This window comes from Engystomops pustulosus, chromosome 6 (assembly GCF_040894005.1).
Source record: "Engystomops pustulosus chromosome 6, aEngPut4.maternal, whole genome shotgun sequence".
Classification (NCBI taxonomy): domain Eukaryota; kingdom Metazoa; phylum Chordata; class Amphibia; order Anura; family Leptodactylidae; genus Engystomops; species Engystomops pustulosus.
In genome coordinates this window covers 54,278,593-54,296,331 of record NC_092416.1, presented here as the reverse complement: position 1 = coordinate 54,296,331, position 17,739 = coordinate 54,278,593, and the positions used below count along the sequence as shown (strand labels likewise).

Genomic DNA, 17,739 nt, shown 5'->3' with positions numbered 1-17,739 from the left:
GGGTCACCCAATAGTTGAAGAGCACCCCTGGAAAGGGCAATTTCATACCTTATATGGAGATCTAAGGCAGCATAATGATCCTTTTTTTTGCTTTTTGTCACCTGTTAATCTCCACCTTTGATCAGCTACTTGAGATTTTACATACATCCTTTAACACTGCAGGGATAATAGTTCAGCTAAAGAGCGCTTGTTGGTGACATTGTGCTAAGTGTTAAAATTTTATTTATATACATATATGTGTTTTATTAAATTTTTTTCATTTTTTCTTTAGGTTGCCTGCCACAAGAAATTACTTTCTGTCACTTTATTTTGATTTTTGTTGGGCACATCCACTATAAGTGGGATGTTATCTGGACTCATCTGCATCCCCTGGTGATGAGGCCATCAACCATCGTGCAATGGCTTGCATTAGCCTCTGATTTTTGGGCCAAAGCACAGTTTCCAAACTGTATTGGTGCCATGGAGGGCGAGCACATCCGTGTGAAGAAGCCACCTCACTAAAAGTCCCGTTACTTCAACTATTAACAGGAATTTTCTGTAGTTTTGTTGGTTGTTGCTGATAGTAACTACTGGTTTGTACTTATAGATATTGGGGCCTAGGGAAGTTATGCTGATGCCGGCATCTTTTCGGCTTCCAGAATGAGTCAGTCTCATCAGTCGGGGCAGCTTGCTGTCCCTCAGCCTCATCCCCTGGCTGGATCTCCTGGTCTTGCTATCCCATTTGTTTTAGTAGCAGATGAGGCATTTTGCTCCACAAACCACAAACCAGGTGTTGTGTCCTTATTCTTGTTGTGGCCTTGACACTTGGAGACGCATATTCAACTACCAAAGTAATTATAGAGGACCATCACATACAATTCTGAATTATGTTATGTGCTAAACACATGAAAAAGCTATGCAAAATAAGAAAAGACAAAAGGATGAATAAGCTCAGCTGTGTTGTGCCGTACGATGATAATAGTATTGGATTATGGTGGACTTTGTCTAATGCCCAAATCCTCATACGGGTTCTTTTTAAGGATTTTTTCCTTTTTAATTGTTTTTATATTTGTTTTGTCTGATGTACATATTTATGTATTTTTGTATATTGCATTTATAAAGATTTTCTAGTTTGCTATATGGCGCATGTCTTTTCTTATTGTGCATATTCAACTACCATCTTTCCCATGCCCAGCGGTATGCTTTCAGCAAATTGGCCAACAAATGGCTGATCTTCCACACTACCATCCAGATGAAACCGGATAATGTGGTGGCAGTGATGAAGTCTTTCTCCATAATTTTTGTTGCATGTATGATGGCAGCAATGACATTCATGAAGATTCTTTATCTTTTTTAATGTCTGCTCCTTTGTCTATACAAACAGAGAGACCGCATGCTTCGGGCCTACAGACTTGGGCCCATTTTTGTAATTATTTTTTGTCACCTGAGGGATTTGTTCCATGGCAGGCTGATAGTGCTCAGTAATTTTTGGGTCACATTCTTGCATTTTTGCACAAGGATAATTTATTCAAACCAAGACCCCATAAGACTAAACATGGAGCAAGTTAATAAATTCATGTTGTCTGTTGTGTGTTTCTTTGTATTTTGAAAGGCAATGTACCATTCATTGTAGCTTTTCTGCATACATACCCTTGTGAGCGTTACATTTATTCAAAGCGTTTTGCTGGAGAGGAGGGAGGACCCAGTGATGTCACAGTCCATAATAGGACAGTGCCATCACTGAGGGAACACCCTGTTCAATCACTGGCTGCTGTCTATATACACTCCTTCCCTCCACGTTCAGGGGGTAGGGTGGGTTCCCCGGGGACGTATCCCACTGTATAGCCATACTGTGGCTGTGAACTCATCCTTATGTTATCTTTTGTCTAAAGAACAAAAATAGACATAAAACATGCACAATGCCACAACACCAAAACTTTATCTGTTGAAAACAGCAAAACTGTAAGTGATGTGGTCATCACAACCCAACCAATTACAGACACACTAAGGAAACATTCATAGCTTTTAGAAATTTCCGGAGATGATAGAATATTTGCTTGATGGTGCATCATCTGTTGCTCCATTGTGGGATTCTTTTGGTTGGGCGTTGTCTTAGGTATTTTGCAATAGGAATTACATCCAATCTCAACCTCCTCCAGAAAAAACTTTTTTTTTTTTTATCAAGAATAAGATCAGTTCCTACTCCAGAGTACTAAACAATAGGAAATAGAGAGTATCAAATACCTCTATGTTCCTACTCCAACGTTCTCTCCTCCTTCACCTCGTGTCTTTGTGCCGATGATTAACAATCTGAACACCAACGTTTTGTGACACTAGAACTATTTAGGGGAACATAGTGCAGGTAACTCCAATAAAAAGAAGCATATTTTATTAAAATTATCCTCACAAACACTCATTTAGTATTAAAAGTGTCAGAACTCGCAAATTGCGATCAGGTTTCAGGCTTCTGTGTCTGAAAACCACACCCATAGCTGCCTGTGATTGACAGCTCCCTTTCTGATCTTGGGAAAGCTGGGTGTGTGTTTGAACTTGTTTTTCTGCAGCTGCAGTTTGAGTGATGGATGAGTGATGGACGGCTGAGCCAGTGAGTGCTGGAGGTAGTGTCCATTACTGCCTTATATTCTGCCCAGCCCCTTCATTGGGTGCTGGTTATTCAGTCTCCTGTGTTCTCCAGTGCCCTTGCTGTTGGGGTGTTTACTATTCTGTGTATTGACTTCTGCTTTGGCTATTTACCATTCTAATTGCTATACTACCTTTGCTGCCATCTTGGTTTTGATCCAGTTTGTTAGCCTCCGCCTGTCTGTCTGTATTTGTTGTTTGTCCCTTAGTGTCATTTATCTCTCAGTGTGACCCCACTTTCCTGTCTTAGACTTGTGCTGGTTTCTGTGTACCAGTGTGAACACTGGTCTGTATCTTTATTCCACTTACCTGTCCGCTCCTTCATCCAGCAGCTGCCAGACAAAGCAAGTCTTCCTATCACCTTGTAGGGTCACTCAGGGACCCTTAGTTAGGTTCCTGATACTGGGTTCGCCCTTGTCAGGGCGGCTTATCTGCTGCAGACAGGGCCTTCGCCCGCATGGAAGTTGCAGTGTGACTTTGCCACCACTTACCTAGTCTGACAGAAGGCACCAAGCCTTGTTGTGGTTGCATGGTTGCTGGACGGGTTGTGACAAAAAGTCTGGACACCACACCAAGTCTGTCAGCCTGATCTTGGGTTTCGCCTCATTCCAGCTTCTTCCGGGACATTACATTGGCTTTAGATTAACCTCTTAATGTACCCCACATATACAAAGGCTAACTGGAGGGGAGAAGATTTAAAAAGAAAACTGAATCAAAGGGAAAGTCAATGGATCTACCATCTGGGCTGTTTACAGCCGGCTAGTCTGAACATAGACTTTGAAATAAAAAGTTTTTTGGGATAAAGACATGAGTAAAGAGGTCATGGTAGAATAAACGGTATCTATAAACAACATACACATTCTTTACGTAGGAATTATGATTTTTGTGAACCAGAAGTTATGAATAGTAGATTTGATAAGTTTGGAGGGCCTCTCTAGTAAAAGTAACTAAAGAACCTAGTAAATGTTACTAAGAACCTTGAGTTCGTTATATAATGTAGCCTAGCGGCAGTAGATCATTGTGTGATGTGTGGATGTGCGGTCCAGTTCTTTTTCTCTCCCCATGTTGGTTTAGTACATTCTATCCCTTCATTTATTTTGTTTTTCCTTGTACCAGCACTCCGCCCCATTCGACCCAGGTGTTTTTAAATTAGCAGGAGACTGCATATAGGGGCCGCCTACTTCCTCTCAGTTAGTGTCTGATACCACATGGAACAGTGAGTATTCAACACCTGTTCACACATGGTGAGCCTTTTTTCCTGTACACATAGTGCGGTATTGCATGGCGTCCGCCACTTCTGTGGTACGGTGCTGGTGGGAGCCCGGGGCCCGGAGCCATGGGGGAAATGCCTGCCAGTATGGGTGCTGGGGGGCAACCGGGTCTTGGTCCCTGCCGACGCTGTGGTTGGTGGGCTTGGTGCTGGGATGAGGTGAAACACATGGTCGGCTGACAGACTTGGCATGGTGTCCGGACTTTTAATACTAAATGCAAACTTTTAATGAATGTTTGCGTACAATTTTAATAAAATACGCCACTTTTTATTGGAGTTACCTGCACTATGTTCACCTAAATCCTTCTAGTGTGATGAAACATTGGTGTCTGGATTGTTAATCATCGACACAAAGACACAAAGGTGAAGGAGGAGAGAATGCTGGATTAAGAACATAGAGTTATTTGATCTTAACTATATCCTATTGTTTTGAGGAAACTGTTTGGAGTATGTATTGATTTTATCCTTGATTAAAAAAAAAAAAATCTGGAGGAGGTTGAGCTCGGACTGAATTCCTATTGCAAAACAATTGTTAGGAGAATAGTGGGACTTGCTCTATTTTTTAGGTCAGAGGCTCCTTCATTCCAAGTCAGCTGTGTGTTCATACTTTGATTCTAAGATGGTGTCTTAGGTAGGTGGGGTTGTTGCTGTGGAAACTGCGGCGCATGCTGCCTTGGCATCTTGGGCAGAGGCTGTTGGGGAAGAGGAGGCAGCAGATGCTGTGGGCGCATTAGATGGGGATGTTGCTGTCTTGGTTGTTGCATGGCCATTGTATAGCTACCACCTTGCTGGGGCATATAACGTGCATGCTGTTGTGCCGGTATATATCCCCACCACCTCAGTAGCCTTGTGAGCCATAACATGGTGCAGAGGAAGTATCTAGTGACGATAGAGGTTCCCTGAAGCATGTGGAATGGTTGGGATGTGCCATCAGATTTGGAGCAGCCTGGGGATTTGGAGCAGCCTGGAGATTTGGAGCACCCTGGGGGAGACAAACTGTGCCATAGAGGCGGAAATGCTCAATGTCTTTAAAAATCTCTGTGGGATCATTGGGGGGGAACTCAAGACATTCATCAAGGCGCTCTGAGTGTCTAGAACAGGTACCTTGGCAAGATGGGGAGCTAGACTTGCTACTTGAAACTTCCATCTCTGTTGTGCTGTAAAGGGAAATCAAAATTACAAATATTGAAGCTTTAGCATGAACTAAGTTGTAAAAGTGTGGTAGAACAAAAAACATGTGGCAGTTTCCATAATATCTTTTAGAAACATGAGCTGCAGGGGGTAGACATGTGGGCATTTTTGTTGCCCCTAACCACTTTTCTTGGGAACAAATACCCACCAAAATTGATCTCTGCATGATCTAGTCAAGGCAGCAATGACAGGAATAAATTAAAAAAATAAACATTTATAAAATGTTTATAAATACATAAAAATTAAATCATCAGCCAATCCCCCCAAAATAAACATTATATATTCCATAAAAACCATCAACAGGTCTTCTTTCTTCTTCTGGAAGCAGCAGGTCCATGCACGCTAGTCGCATGCACGCTATGATGTCAGCCGCTTGCCTTTGCCAGAGCACAGGAAGAAAGAAGAGGACCTGCAGGGGATGACGGAAAGGTGAGTATTGAGTTTTGTTTATTATATACTGGGGCAGGACCAGGCTGGATGGCCCACGCTGTGTAGCCCCAGTCCCGGCTGCTCCACGCCCCAGTAGTCGCTTTAGAAAATTTTCATATTTGCCAAATAAAAGTTGGCAAAAGATTGTGGGGACATGAGGATTAGCTCTTAAAAGGGCTATCATAACGTCCTATAGATGTACCTACCACCCAATCTAACTTTATAGGTATATATGTGTTGGTAGGTTCCCTTTAAGCAATAACCCCACAAAAACACTATACAACTCTGTTGAAGTAGCTGCCACTAACAAAATAATAAAGGGGAAAAAAAGAGACAACTACAAGATTACAGCAAACAAAATAATATCTCCTCCACAAAAATTTCCGTACGTTTTCCTTTTCTTTTGTCGAGGCCCATCGTCATCATCTGAGCCTGCAGAATCATATTCCATAGAAACATGGGGGGAGGGAGAGACCACAGGAGCTGAGGGTGGATTGAGTGGATTGGGGTGCAGATCCACTGTAGGAACGCACAACCTCGGTGTTTGCACGCCTGTTCAAACTCGTAGAAAATGGATACGGATATAATCCATAAATTCCACTCTGGCATCAGGAGGTGAAGTGGAGGGCAGCTCTCTGCTGCCATTAATGAAGAGCATTAATTGCACCTTTAATGAAGAGCATGTGGCACTTTAGTATAATCAGACACCCCCTGCACACTCGACTGCTGCATGTAGTGCAGTTTGCGCTACTTTTGATAAATAATGGGCCAATATTTTACATATGATCAAAGTGGTGTCTTGTAAGAGATACTAGATCCATTTTTATCCATTTAGTAACATTAACTTACTGTATATACTCGTGCACAAGCTGAGTTTTTCAGCACAAAAAATGTGCTGAAAAACCTCACCTCGGCTTATACACATGTCAATTAAAAAAAAAAAAAACTTACATACACACCCTCTGGCGCCCCGATGCTCATCATGGCTCCTCTTCTGTCTTCTCTGTGCTGTATTAGCCAGAGATGCGTCCATGCGATCTGCTGGCCGGCGTGGATGCGTCTCTGCCAGCTGTTACAGCAAAGAGAAGAAAGAAGAGGAGCAGGGGGGACCAGCGCATCGGGAGCCACGCCAAGCATCGGGACTGCCTGAAGGTGAGTATATATATTTGTTTTTTTATGTGCTTGGCAAACTACGGGCTGGCTGGCTATATACTACTGGGGGCTGGCTGTATACTACTGGGTGCTGGCTGTATACTTCTGGGGGCTGGCTGGCTGTATAGGTTGTCACAGTTTTGGTGGTAAGATTAGGGGTCTCGTTATATTTTCGGGATGGCTTCTACTCGAATATATACAGTATATTCCATTAAAAAAACAGAATTCTAAGAAACTGATTAACAATTTTCTTTCTACAGAAAAATGCCCAATAGCTAGCAGGTAGAACAAGGGGGGAAGTGGAGAAAGCTGCGTGGGAGGGTGCTGGGAAACAGTGTTAAAGCCTTTAAAGCGACAGCAAGAAGGGGCTCTGGTAACATCCACAGAGCCCTACTGGCTCATTAGCCATGGATGTCAAATGTAAGAAGTTAAGCACAGTCACAGTGCCTGGAGCTACGAGTAATTGTCCCTGGTTTATCATGCTTCATTTTGATTTCCTTTGATATCTGGCTACAGTCTCTTTTTTATTTTCCTGTCATTTTCACTACTTTTTCCCCCACCCACATTTGTATACCCCAGCTTCAGTGCACATAGACTTCTAATGTGAAGTGTATTTTCCCAAATTAAATGACACATTGGGGCAGATTTACTTACCAGGTCCATTCGCGATCCAGCGGCACCTTCTCTGTGGAGGATTCGGGTCTTCCGGCGATTCACTAAGGTAGTGCGCCTGATGTCCACCAGGTGTCGCTGCTGCGCTGAAGTCCGTCGGAGTTCACTGGAGTTCACCAAGCTATCGTGGGTGCAAGTAAGCGCGTGTCAAGCGACACTTTTTTTAAAAATACGTCAGTTTTCCGAATCCTTCGGGTTTTCTTACCGCCAATGCTCCACAATCTGATCTCGTGCACCAAAAACACGGGGTAATTTAGGGAAAATCGGCACAAAACTGTAAAATTCGGGTAACCCGACGGAAAAATGGGATTCGGGGGCTTAGTAAATGACCCCCACTGTCCAGATGGGAAGAGGCTCATAGGGAGTCTGAAGCAGCTCATGTGGCTTATCTCTGGGTAACTACCTGCACACAAACATGTACTTTCTGCCTCTGTCTTTTGAGGTCCATGTGTCATTGACATTCACACACTACTGCCTCGAAAAACTGATGACACGAGAACACTGCCCAAGATGCAGTTTTTTATGCTTTTAAACATTTTTTTTACTTTTTTATTTTGTCGAGAGGGTACTAGAAGGCCCAATACTTTGATTACACCGTCAATACTCAAATCAGTATCAAAATGTTCAAACCAGTATCAATAAATAAAATCCCATTGACACCAATAAAAATTTTATGTCGTCTGTTATGGTTAGTTAGGCAGGCATCCGCTATCCATGATTTTTAAACTGTAAAAAAAGTACTACAGCCTCCGTAATTTTTTCCATTAAAAAATGCATGCATAACAGATGCTTGCCAAACTGAATATAACAGATGATATAATTTAAATTTATGTCAAATGGATTTTTAATTGATACATTACAGAACTGCACTTTACCTTTTTTAACAGAAGTAAGGAACAGAAGTTTGAACTTAGCCGAATACAATTGTATTGCGAAGAATTCTGGATTTTAGCACATACCTGTCAGCAAGTATATTTGACCTGTTGCAGGGACAAAGTCCTCAAGAACATTTTGGACTTTGCTGTCACTAATGACCGATGGGCTCCACCTCTGAATGCATGGGTTCTGCTTTTGAACCCCTGCGATCACAACAGCAATAAAGTATGTTGTGATTTGCTAAAGCAGTTGCCACCACGACGTACAGTGCTGTCGATTTGCATGTATGGGTTAACCCTTTATTGACTTGCGAGTACTATTATGTCAAGGGCCGGCTGTGGGTGCATGGAGAGGGTTCACGGGCTGAACCCTCTCCATAGCTGGTAAGTCTTTGCTGCATATTGCAGCAAACACTTATCGGTAACACCAACGATTGGTGCTAGCACCGATCGCTGGTGTTGTCCCGTCCATTTCATCAATGCGCCACCATCTTAGTGAAGATCGTCGCTCCCCGTGACATCATCGGGGAGCGGCGATTGGTTGCCACGACAGCCTTGGGTCTTCCGAAGACCCAGTCTCGTTTTAACCAATTCATTACAATGTGTGATTTTTTCACATTGTAATGAATTAGGAGGAAAATCCCTGTATACTGCCTTACTGTAAAATGGCAGTATATGGTAGGATCAATCAGACAACCAAGGGTTAAAGTACCCTAGGGGTCTGAAAAATAAAAAAAAGTTTAAAAAAAATATTTAAAAATCTAAAAATTCGAATCACCCCCCCTTAACATCGAAGTCATAGAAATATAAATAAACTTCATAAACACATAATCATAAACACTTTAGGTATCTCCATGTCAGAAAATGCCCGATCTATCAAAATATAATGTTAAACTGTGTTTAACCCTGTAACGGAAAATAGCGCCCAAAGTCGAACATGGGCCTTTTTTGCCATTTTGAAAAATATAAAAAATTCTGATGTCCCAGAATTGCAGTATGTCCTATTTGCTATGTTTCTTTTTATCTTCAATATGTCTCTGTTTTCACATAAGTTTTTAATTGTCCTTTATAAATCCAGCACAAACCTTCACACCCCAATGTACTTTTTTCTTGCCAATTTCTCATTTTTGGAAATATTGTACATTTCGACAATTACACCAAAAATGCTGGTAAATCAGAGAATAAAACCATCACACTGTTAGGATCAGTGGATCCTCTGGACCACCGCGGGAGATGTAACTAGCCAACACCCGGAACCGGAGCCTAGCAGCACCTGGTATTCACCAGAGCCCGCCGCAAAGCGGGTTGGACTTGCTGCGGCAGGATACCACTAGGTCGTTCCCAGGTGTGACTAGCCCACGGTGGCAGCCGAGGTCGAGGTACCTTAGCGGATGACAATCTCGTAGACAGGTCCAGGCACAGGGTCAGGGCAGGCGGCAGAGGTGCAACGTCAGGTCCAAGTTCGGGGTCAGCAACAGGAGGTCCAGGCAGGTGGGAACGGGAACACAGCAACACGGAGGAACTCGGGTAACACAGGACACAGGAGCGGGAACACACAGGAATACACGGGAACGCAGGAATACACGGGAACGCAGGAATACACAGGAACGCAGGAATACACAGGAACGCAGGAATAATCGCTAGGAAGCTTTCTCTAAGGCTATGAGGCACAAAGATCCGGCAGGGGACACAGGAAGAAGCAGGATTCTTAAAGGGGAGGTTCAGCCAGTGCACCAATTAGCGGTGCGCTGGCCCTTTAAATTTTCGGCAGGAGCCGCGCGCGCGCGCCCTAGGAGGCGGGGACGCGCGCGCACGGCAGTCCGGGGAAGAGCAGGAGCCGGGAGAGGTGAGTTCAGCGACCAGCCTGCAGCGGGGGCAAACGGGGGTGCACGGATGCGCCCGCGATCCGAGACAGGGATCGCGGGAGCACCCGTGACAGTACCCCCCCCTTCGGCCTCCCTCTCTTCTTGGGCCTGAGAAAACGTTGGAGCAGGCTCTTGTCCAAGATGTTATCCTCTGGCTCCCAAGATCTCTCCTCAGGACCAAATCCCTTCCAGTCTACCAGAAACAACCGCCTACCTCTCACTGTCTTAGTATCCAGGATCTCTTTCACCTCGAAGACATCAGTAGAGTCCGCTTGTGGGGCCAGAGGGAGAGGAACTTGTTGGGTGAAGCGGTTTAAGATGACTGGCTTGAGGAGGGAAACGTGGAAGGAGTTGGGTATGCGCATTCTAGGAGGCAACCGCAATTTGTAGGCTACCGGGTTGATGCGACTGAGGATTCCAAATGGACCCAAGAACCGGGGTCCCAATTTGTAGCCAGGGATCTTCAGTCGGACGTACCTTGAGGATAACCAGACCCTGTCACCAGGAGCTAAGACAGGAAAAGGCTGACGTTTCTTGTCCGCTTGATGCTTGGTCTTGGCAGAGGTTTGGAGCAATGAGGTACGGACTTGTTCCCAGATGGCTTTTAGATCCTGTACCAAGTCCTCCACAGCAGGAACATCTGCAGACACAGGTAACGGAAGAGGAGGCCGTGGGTGCAGTCCGTAATTAATAAAGAAGGGAGCAGAACCAGCAGAAGTGGAGTCCAGGGAATTGTAGGAAAACTCCGCCCATGGTAAAAGAGAAGCCCAGTCATCCTGACGAGCGGACACAAAGTGGCGGAGATAGCATCCCAAAGTCTGATTCACCCTCTCTACTTGGCCGTTGGACTGAGGATGATAGGCAGAGGAAAAATCCAATTTCACTTGCAGCTGATTGCACAGAGATCTCCAGAACTTGGACACGAACTGAACACCTCGATCAGAAACGATGTGCCGGGGAAGGCCATGAAGCCGGAAGATGTGCTGGAAGAAGAGACTGGCAAGACGTGGGGCTGAAGGCAAACCTGGTAGAGGGACAAAATGGGACATCTTAGAGAAGCGGTCTGTTACCACCCAGATAACGGTATTGCCAGATGATGGCGGTAGATCAGTAATGAAGTCCATAGCCACGTGAGACCACGGGCAGGTAGGCACGGGTAACGGCAACAGAAGACCAGCTGGTTTTTGTCGTGAGGGCTTATTGCGAGCACAAGAGGCACAAGACCGCACAAAATCCTTGACCAAATCAGGCCACCAATAGAAACGGGAAATCAGGGCCACAGAGCGCTGCACCCCAGGGTGCCCAGCCACTCGAGAAGAATGTCCCCAGGTCAGGATCCTCTTTCGAAGTCCAGGTCGTACATAAGTCTTGCCGGGAGGTAATTGCCGAAGGTCCACCGGCGCTGCCAGCACAAGCCGCTCTGGAGGAATGATGTGTCTCAGAGCATAGTCCTCCCCCATAACATCGGAAGCACGTGACAGGGTGTCAGCCTTGATGTTTTCCTCGGCTGGGCGAAAATGGATCTGGAAGTCAAAACGGGAAAAGAATAGGGACCACCGGGCTTGACGTGGGTTCAGTGGCGTAACTACCGCCGTAGCAGCCGTAGCGATTGCTACGGGGCCCGTGAGCATCAGGGGCCCGGACGGCGGCACAATCACAATGTCTGCTGACAGCGCTGCATTTCTGTACCCATTCAGACCGCCGCCCGGGCCCTGCTATACGGCGCATTAAGGTCAATACCAAATACCCCCCTCTTTGTCAAGCCCGCCCCAGTGTTTCTGTCCCGCCCCGCTGCTCCCTGGCCAGCATGTTGTGCCCGAGGCCGGAACACTGGTTCCACAGCTGCCCGCCCCGCCGGCTCTCCACTCTGCTACAGTGACTGCCCGGCAGGTACCCTGGTAGCGCAACTGCCTGCCCGCCCTCCACTCTGTTGCAGCGGCTGCCTGGCCGGTACCCTGGTCCCGCAACTGCCCACCTGTACTCAGCGCTGCTTGGGAGCGTGCCCTGCAGGCATGCTACTTCCACGGCCTTCAAGCAAACTCCCTGGTCCCACGGCTGCCCGGCCGGTACCCTGGTCCCGAGGCCGCCCGGCCAGCACACTGGTCCCGAGGCCGCCCGGCCAGCACACTGGTCCCGAGGCCGCCCGGCCAGCACACTGGTCCCGAGGCCGCCCGGCCGGTATCCTGGTCCCGCAGCTGCCCGCCTGTTCTGAGCACTGCTCCCACGGGTGTCCGGCCGTTACCTTGGTCCCTAGTCCCACTACTCCCGCAGCTGCCCGCCCTCAACGCTGCTCCAGCGGTCCCCGGTCCCACGGCCGCCCGGTTGGCACCTCGGTCCAGCGGTCGTCTGCCCTCCACACTGCTCCCACGGCCACCCGCCATGTAGCTGCTGCGGCCGCCTGGCCGACACACTTCTTGGGCTCGCAGGATGAGACCTAACTGACCCACCCCACTGCAAGAAATGTAAGTCCCTATATATGTATGTATAGTTAATTAATGTATGCTATATGTGTGTATTTGCTGTGTGTAAATGCTGTATATACTGTATATATGTGTGTAAATGCTGTATATACTGTATATATGTGTGTAAATGCTGTATATACTGTATATATGTGTGTATATGCTGTATATACTGTATATATGTGTGTATATACTGTATATATGTGTGTATATGCTGTATATACTGTATATATGTGTGTGTATATGCTGTATATACTGTATATATGTGTGTGTATACGCTGTATATACTGTATATATGTGTGTGTATACGCTGTATATACTGTATATATGTGTGTGTATACGCTGTATATACTGTATATATGTGTGTGTATACGCTGTATATACTGTATATATGTGTGTGTATACGCTGTATATACTGTATGTATGCGTGTAAACGCTGTATATACTGTATGTATGCGTGTAAACGCTGTATATACTGTATGTTTGCTGTGTGTATATACTGCATGTATATGTATACACATTGGGTGTATACCGTATGTAAAAGAATATGATGTATGTATGCTATATGTATGTATATATACTGTATGTATATACAGTGAGTTTGTATATACTGTATGTATTAGTGTATAGATGTATATATGAGTGTATACGTATGTATGTGTGGACGAGTATATAAAAGTGAGTGTAGAATGTTATGTTGTGTATTTAAGTGTATAAATGTGTGTGATTGTATAAACATGTGTGTATGTGTGAATATTTTTAAGGGGAAGGGGGGCCCCATGCAAAAATCTGCTATGGGGCCCTGCCTCTCCTAGTTACGCCACTGCGTGGGTTCAACCGTTGAGCTGTCTGCAGGTACTGGAGGTTCTTGTGGTCCGTGAAAATACTGACTGGAAATCGAGCTCCCTCCAGCAGATGACGCCATTCCTCCAAGGCAAGCTTGATAGCCAGAAGCTCACGATCCCCTATAGAATAATTTCTCTATGCGGATGAAAATGTTTTGGAGAAGAAGCCACAGGAGAGAGTTCGGCCTCTAGGCCCCTTCTGGGTAAGAACCGCTCCAGCTCCTACGGAAGAGGCATCGACTTCCAGAAAGAATGGCTTCTCGGTATCAGGTCTGGTAAGAACAGATGCAGAGGAAAACGCCGTCTTTAATCTCGTGAAGGCCTCCTCAGCAGCAGGGGGCCAGAGACGAGAATTGACACCTTTCTTTCTTAGCGCCACCAGTGGAGCTACCAGGGAAGAAAAATGTGGAATGAATTGCCTATAATAATTGGCAAAGCCCAGGAATCTTTGGATAGCACGCAGTCCCACTGGGCGTGGCCACTGAAGAGCTGCAGATAGTTTAGCAGAATCCATCTGCAGGCCTCTGTCGGAAATAATGTAGCCAAGGAATGGAAGGCTCCTTTGATGAAAGTGGCATTTTTCCAGTTTGGCATAGAGATGGTTAGTCCTGAGGCGACCGAGCACTTGCCATACATGGGACTGATGGGACTCGAGATCAGCAGAAAACACGAGGATGTCATCCAGGTAAACCACAACACAGCTGTACAATAAGTCCCTGAAGATATCATTAACGAATTCCTGGAAAACGGCTGGTGCATTGCAAAGTCCAAAGGGCATAACTAAATATTCAAAATGCCCATCACGGGTGTTAAAGGCAGTCTTCCACTCGTCACCCTTCCTGATGCGAATAAGATTGTAGGCACCACGAAGATCCAACTTGGTAAAGACTCTCGCGCCCCGTAGACGATCAAACAACTCCGTGATCAGCGGCAAGGGGTAGCGATTCTTAACGTGACTTAAGACCGCGATAGTCTATACAGGGGCGAAGAGAGCCATCTTTCTTGGTGACAAAAAAGAAACCTGCGCCAGCTGGAGAGCAGGATTTACGTATGAAACCTCTTTGCAGATTTTCCTTAATATATTCAGACATGGCGGCTGTTTCGGGTACCGAGAGCGGGTACACCCGACCCCGTGGAGGAGAAGAGCCGGGCAGCAAGTCGATGGGGCAATCATAGGGACGATGTGGAGGAAGAGTCTCTGCCTGTTTTTTGGAGAACACATCTGCGAAATCCAAGTATGGAGCGGGGAGCCCCTCCAGGGGCTTGGGAGACAAGGTGGAAGTCCAGACAGGGAGCGGACGAGGGACATTCATACAATGAGAAGAACAAGCCGGGCCCCAACGGAGAATCTCCCCAGAGGACCAGTCCAGCACAGGGGCATGTTGCTGTAACCAGGGGAGACCCAACAGGAGGGTGGAAGTGCTTTGGGGCAGTACAAAAAAAGAAAGTCTTTCTTTATGCAAGGCTCCAACTTGCAGGACAGGGGTTCCATGCGAAACCGGATGGGCACGGAAAGAATCTGGCCACTGACTGAGGCAATGGACAATGGTTTCTCAAGACGAACCACTGGGAAGTGATGCTGGGAGACCAGGGCTGCGTCCATAAAGTTCGCTGTAGAGCCCGAATCCAGGAAAGCAGAAACTTGAATCTGGGTGCCGGTGTCTACGCTGAGGAGCACAGGAATAATCAGACGTGGAGAAGCTTGGCACACACCTAGGGACGCTTCTCCCAAGAGCCCTAGGTGCTGGCGTTTCCCGGACGTGGGGGACGAACAGGACAAGTCCCGATGAAGTGCCCTGGACTGGCACAATACAGACAAAGGTTCTCCTGTCGTCTTCTGGAACGCTCTTGTAGAGAGAGCCGGATTCTGTCCACCTGCATGGGTTCCTCAGCAGACGATACAGGCGGAGGCTGGAGCGGTCTTTGGAAGGCAGGTGCGAGGCGAGGAAAATGTCTTACCTGAGCTTGAGGATGCTCAGATGCGAAGTTCCTCAGCGCGTTCCTTAAACCGGACATCTATCCGAGTGGCCAGTGTGATGAGACCACCCAGAGTTGACGGTAGATCCCGAGCCGCCAGCGCATCTTTGACCTGCGGCGAGAGTCCTTTCTTAAAGGTGGCGATGAGAGCTGCATCGTTCCAGGCAAGATCAGAGGCCAGGGTGCGGAACTGAACAGCATACTCTCCCACAGATGAGTTGCCTTGGCGCAGATTCAACAACGCAGTCTCGGCAGAAGAAGCCCATGCTGGTTCCTCAAAAACGGCCCGGAACTCCGCCAGAAAAGCCGCAAGAGTAGTCGTGACCGGGTTGCCTCTGTCCCAAAGAGGAGTGGCCCAGGCCAGGGCCTTCCCAGAGAGAAGACTGATGAAAAATGCCACCTTGGAACGCTCCGTGACAAATTGCGTAGGCATAAGTTCTATTTGTAGGGAGCATTGAGTAATAAAACCCCTGCACTGTTTGGGGTCTCCGTCAAATTTGCTGGGCATAGACAGCTGTAGTCGTGGTTCAGCAACAGGAAGGCAGACCGGGGTTGCAGGAGCCACGGGAGCAGACACGGGAACCTGTTGCTGTTGCTGGGCGGCTAGCAGCTGTTGCAGCATGGTGGTGACTTGATCCAGCTGTTCGCGTTGAGCGGCAATCTCCCGGGATTGCTGGACCACTATGGCGGCAAAGTTAGGTCGAGTGGGAAGCGGAACCTCGGCGGGATCCATGGCCGGATCTTACTGTTAGGATCAGTGGATCCTCTGGACCACCACGGGAGATGTAACTAGCCAACACCCGGAACCAGAGCCTAGCGGCACCTGGTATTCACCAGGGCCCGCCGCAAAGCGGGTTGGACTTGCTGCGGCAGGATACCACTAGGTCGTTCCCAGGTGTGACTAGCCCACGGTGGCAGCCGAGGTCGAGGTACCTTAGCGGATGACAATCTCGTAGACAGGTCCAGGCACAGGGTCAGGGCAGGCGGCAGAGGTGCAACGTCAGGTCCAAGTTCGGGGTCAGCAACAGGAGGTCCAGGCAGGTGGGAACGGGAACACAGCAACACGGAGGAACTCGGGTAACACAGGACACAGGAGCGGGAACACACAGGAATACACGGGAACGCAGGAATACACAGGAACGCAGGAATACACAGGAACGCGGGAATAATCGCTAGGAAGCTTTCTTTAAGGCTATGAGGCACAAAGATCCGGCAGGGGACACAGGAAGAGGCAGGATTCTTAAAGGGGAGGTTCAGCCAGTGCACCAATTAGCGGTGCGCTGGCCCTTTAAATTTTCGGCAGGAGCCGCCCTAGGAGGAGAGCAGGAGCCGGGAGAGGTGAGTTCAGCGACCGGCCTGCAGCGGGGGCAAACGGGGGTGCACGGATGCGCCCGCGATCCGAGACAGGGATCGCGGGAGCACCCATGACACACACTCTATGGCTGTGCCTTACAAATGTTTTGTTTCCTACAAATAGGAAGTGCAGAATGTTACATGTTGGCAGCCATGGCTTATGATCGATATAACGCCATATGTCAGCCATTGTTATATACTGTCATTATGAGTAAAGGCACTTGTCTTACACTTATTTTGGCCACTTGGATCATTGGCTTGATGGTTGCTATAATACAGACATCCCTTACCTTCTCTTTACCCTTTTGTGGACCCAATAAAATAAACCATTTTTACTGTGACATTCCACCTATACTGGCTTTGGCATGCATTGACACACAATTTAATGAAATTGCCCCTTTTATAATTATTATATATGTTGTTGTAGGTTCTTTCCTATTGACATTGGTTTCCTATACACAGATTATATGGACAATTATGAAGCATCATTCTGCAACTGGGGTAAAGAAAGCTTTTCCTACATGTATCTCTCACCTAATAGTGGTGACTTTATTTTATGGGTCCGGTACTGTAATGTATCTGAGGCCAAAGTCAAGTTATGGTACAGATATTGATAAGTTTATGTCACTTATATATACTAATATTGCACCACTGTTGAACCCATTTATATACAGTTTAAGAAATAATGAAGTGAAATGTGCTGTTAAAAAATTGTGCATAAGATGTAAATAAATAATTCCTGATTTATTAAGTTATTTAGAGATAAATAAAAAAAACTCAACATACCTCACTTACTAAAGGTCCGCGGACCGCGATTCTGTCGGGTTTCCAGAATATTTCCGTTTTGTGCCAAATTGCCCCAGGTTTTTGGCGCACGCGATCGGATTGTGGCGCATCGGCGCTGGCTTGCATGCGACAGAAATCGGGGTGTGTGTGTCGTTGGACAACCTGACTGATTTGGACAAACCGCAGAATTTAAAAACGAAATTGTGTTACAAGATCAAGCACTCACATGCACCAGGAAGAAGAAGG

The 17,739-nt window shown here is 46.8% G+C and overlaps 1 protein-coding gene across 1 annotated transcript; it reads left to right on the top strand.

Moving 5' to 3' along the window:
- Positions 1-16,797: 16,797 nt before the first annotated feature.
- LOC140065696 (olfactory receptor 10A3-like) lies at positions 16,798-17,439 on the top strand (the record flags this gene model as incomplete). Its single annotated transcript, XM_072113273.1, has 1 exon — positions 16,798-17,439. A coding segment is annotated over one exon (642 nt), but the record flags the coding sequence as incomplete, so codon positions are not given.
- Between the last annotated feature and the right edge of the window lie 300 nt (positions 17,440-17,739).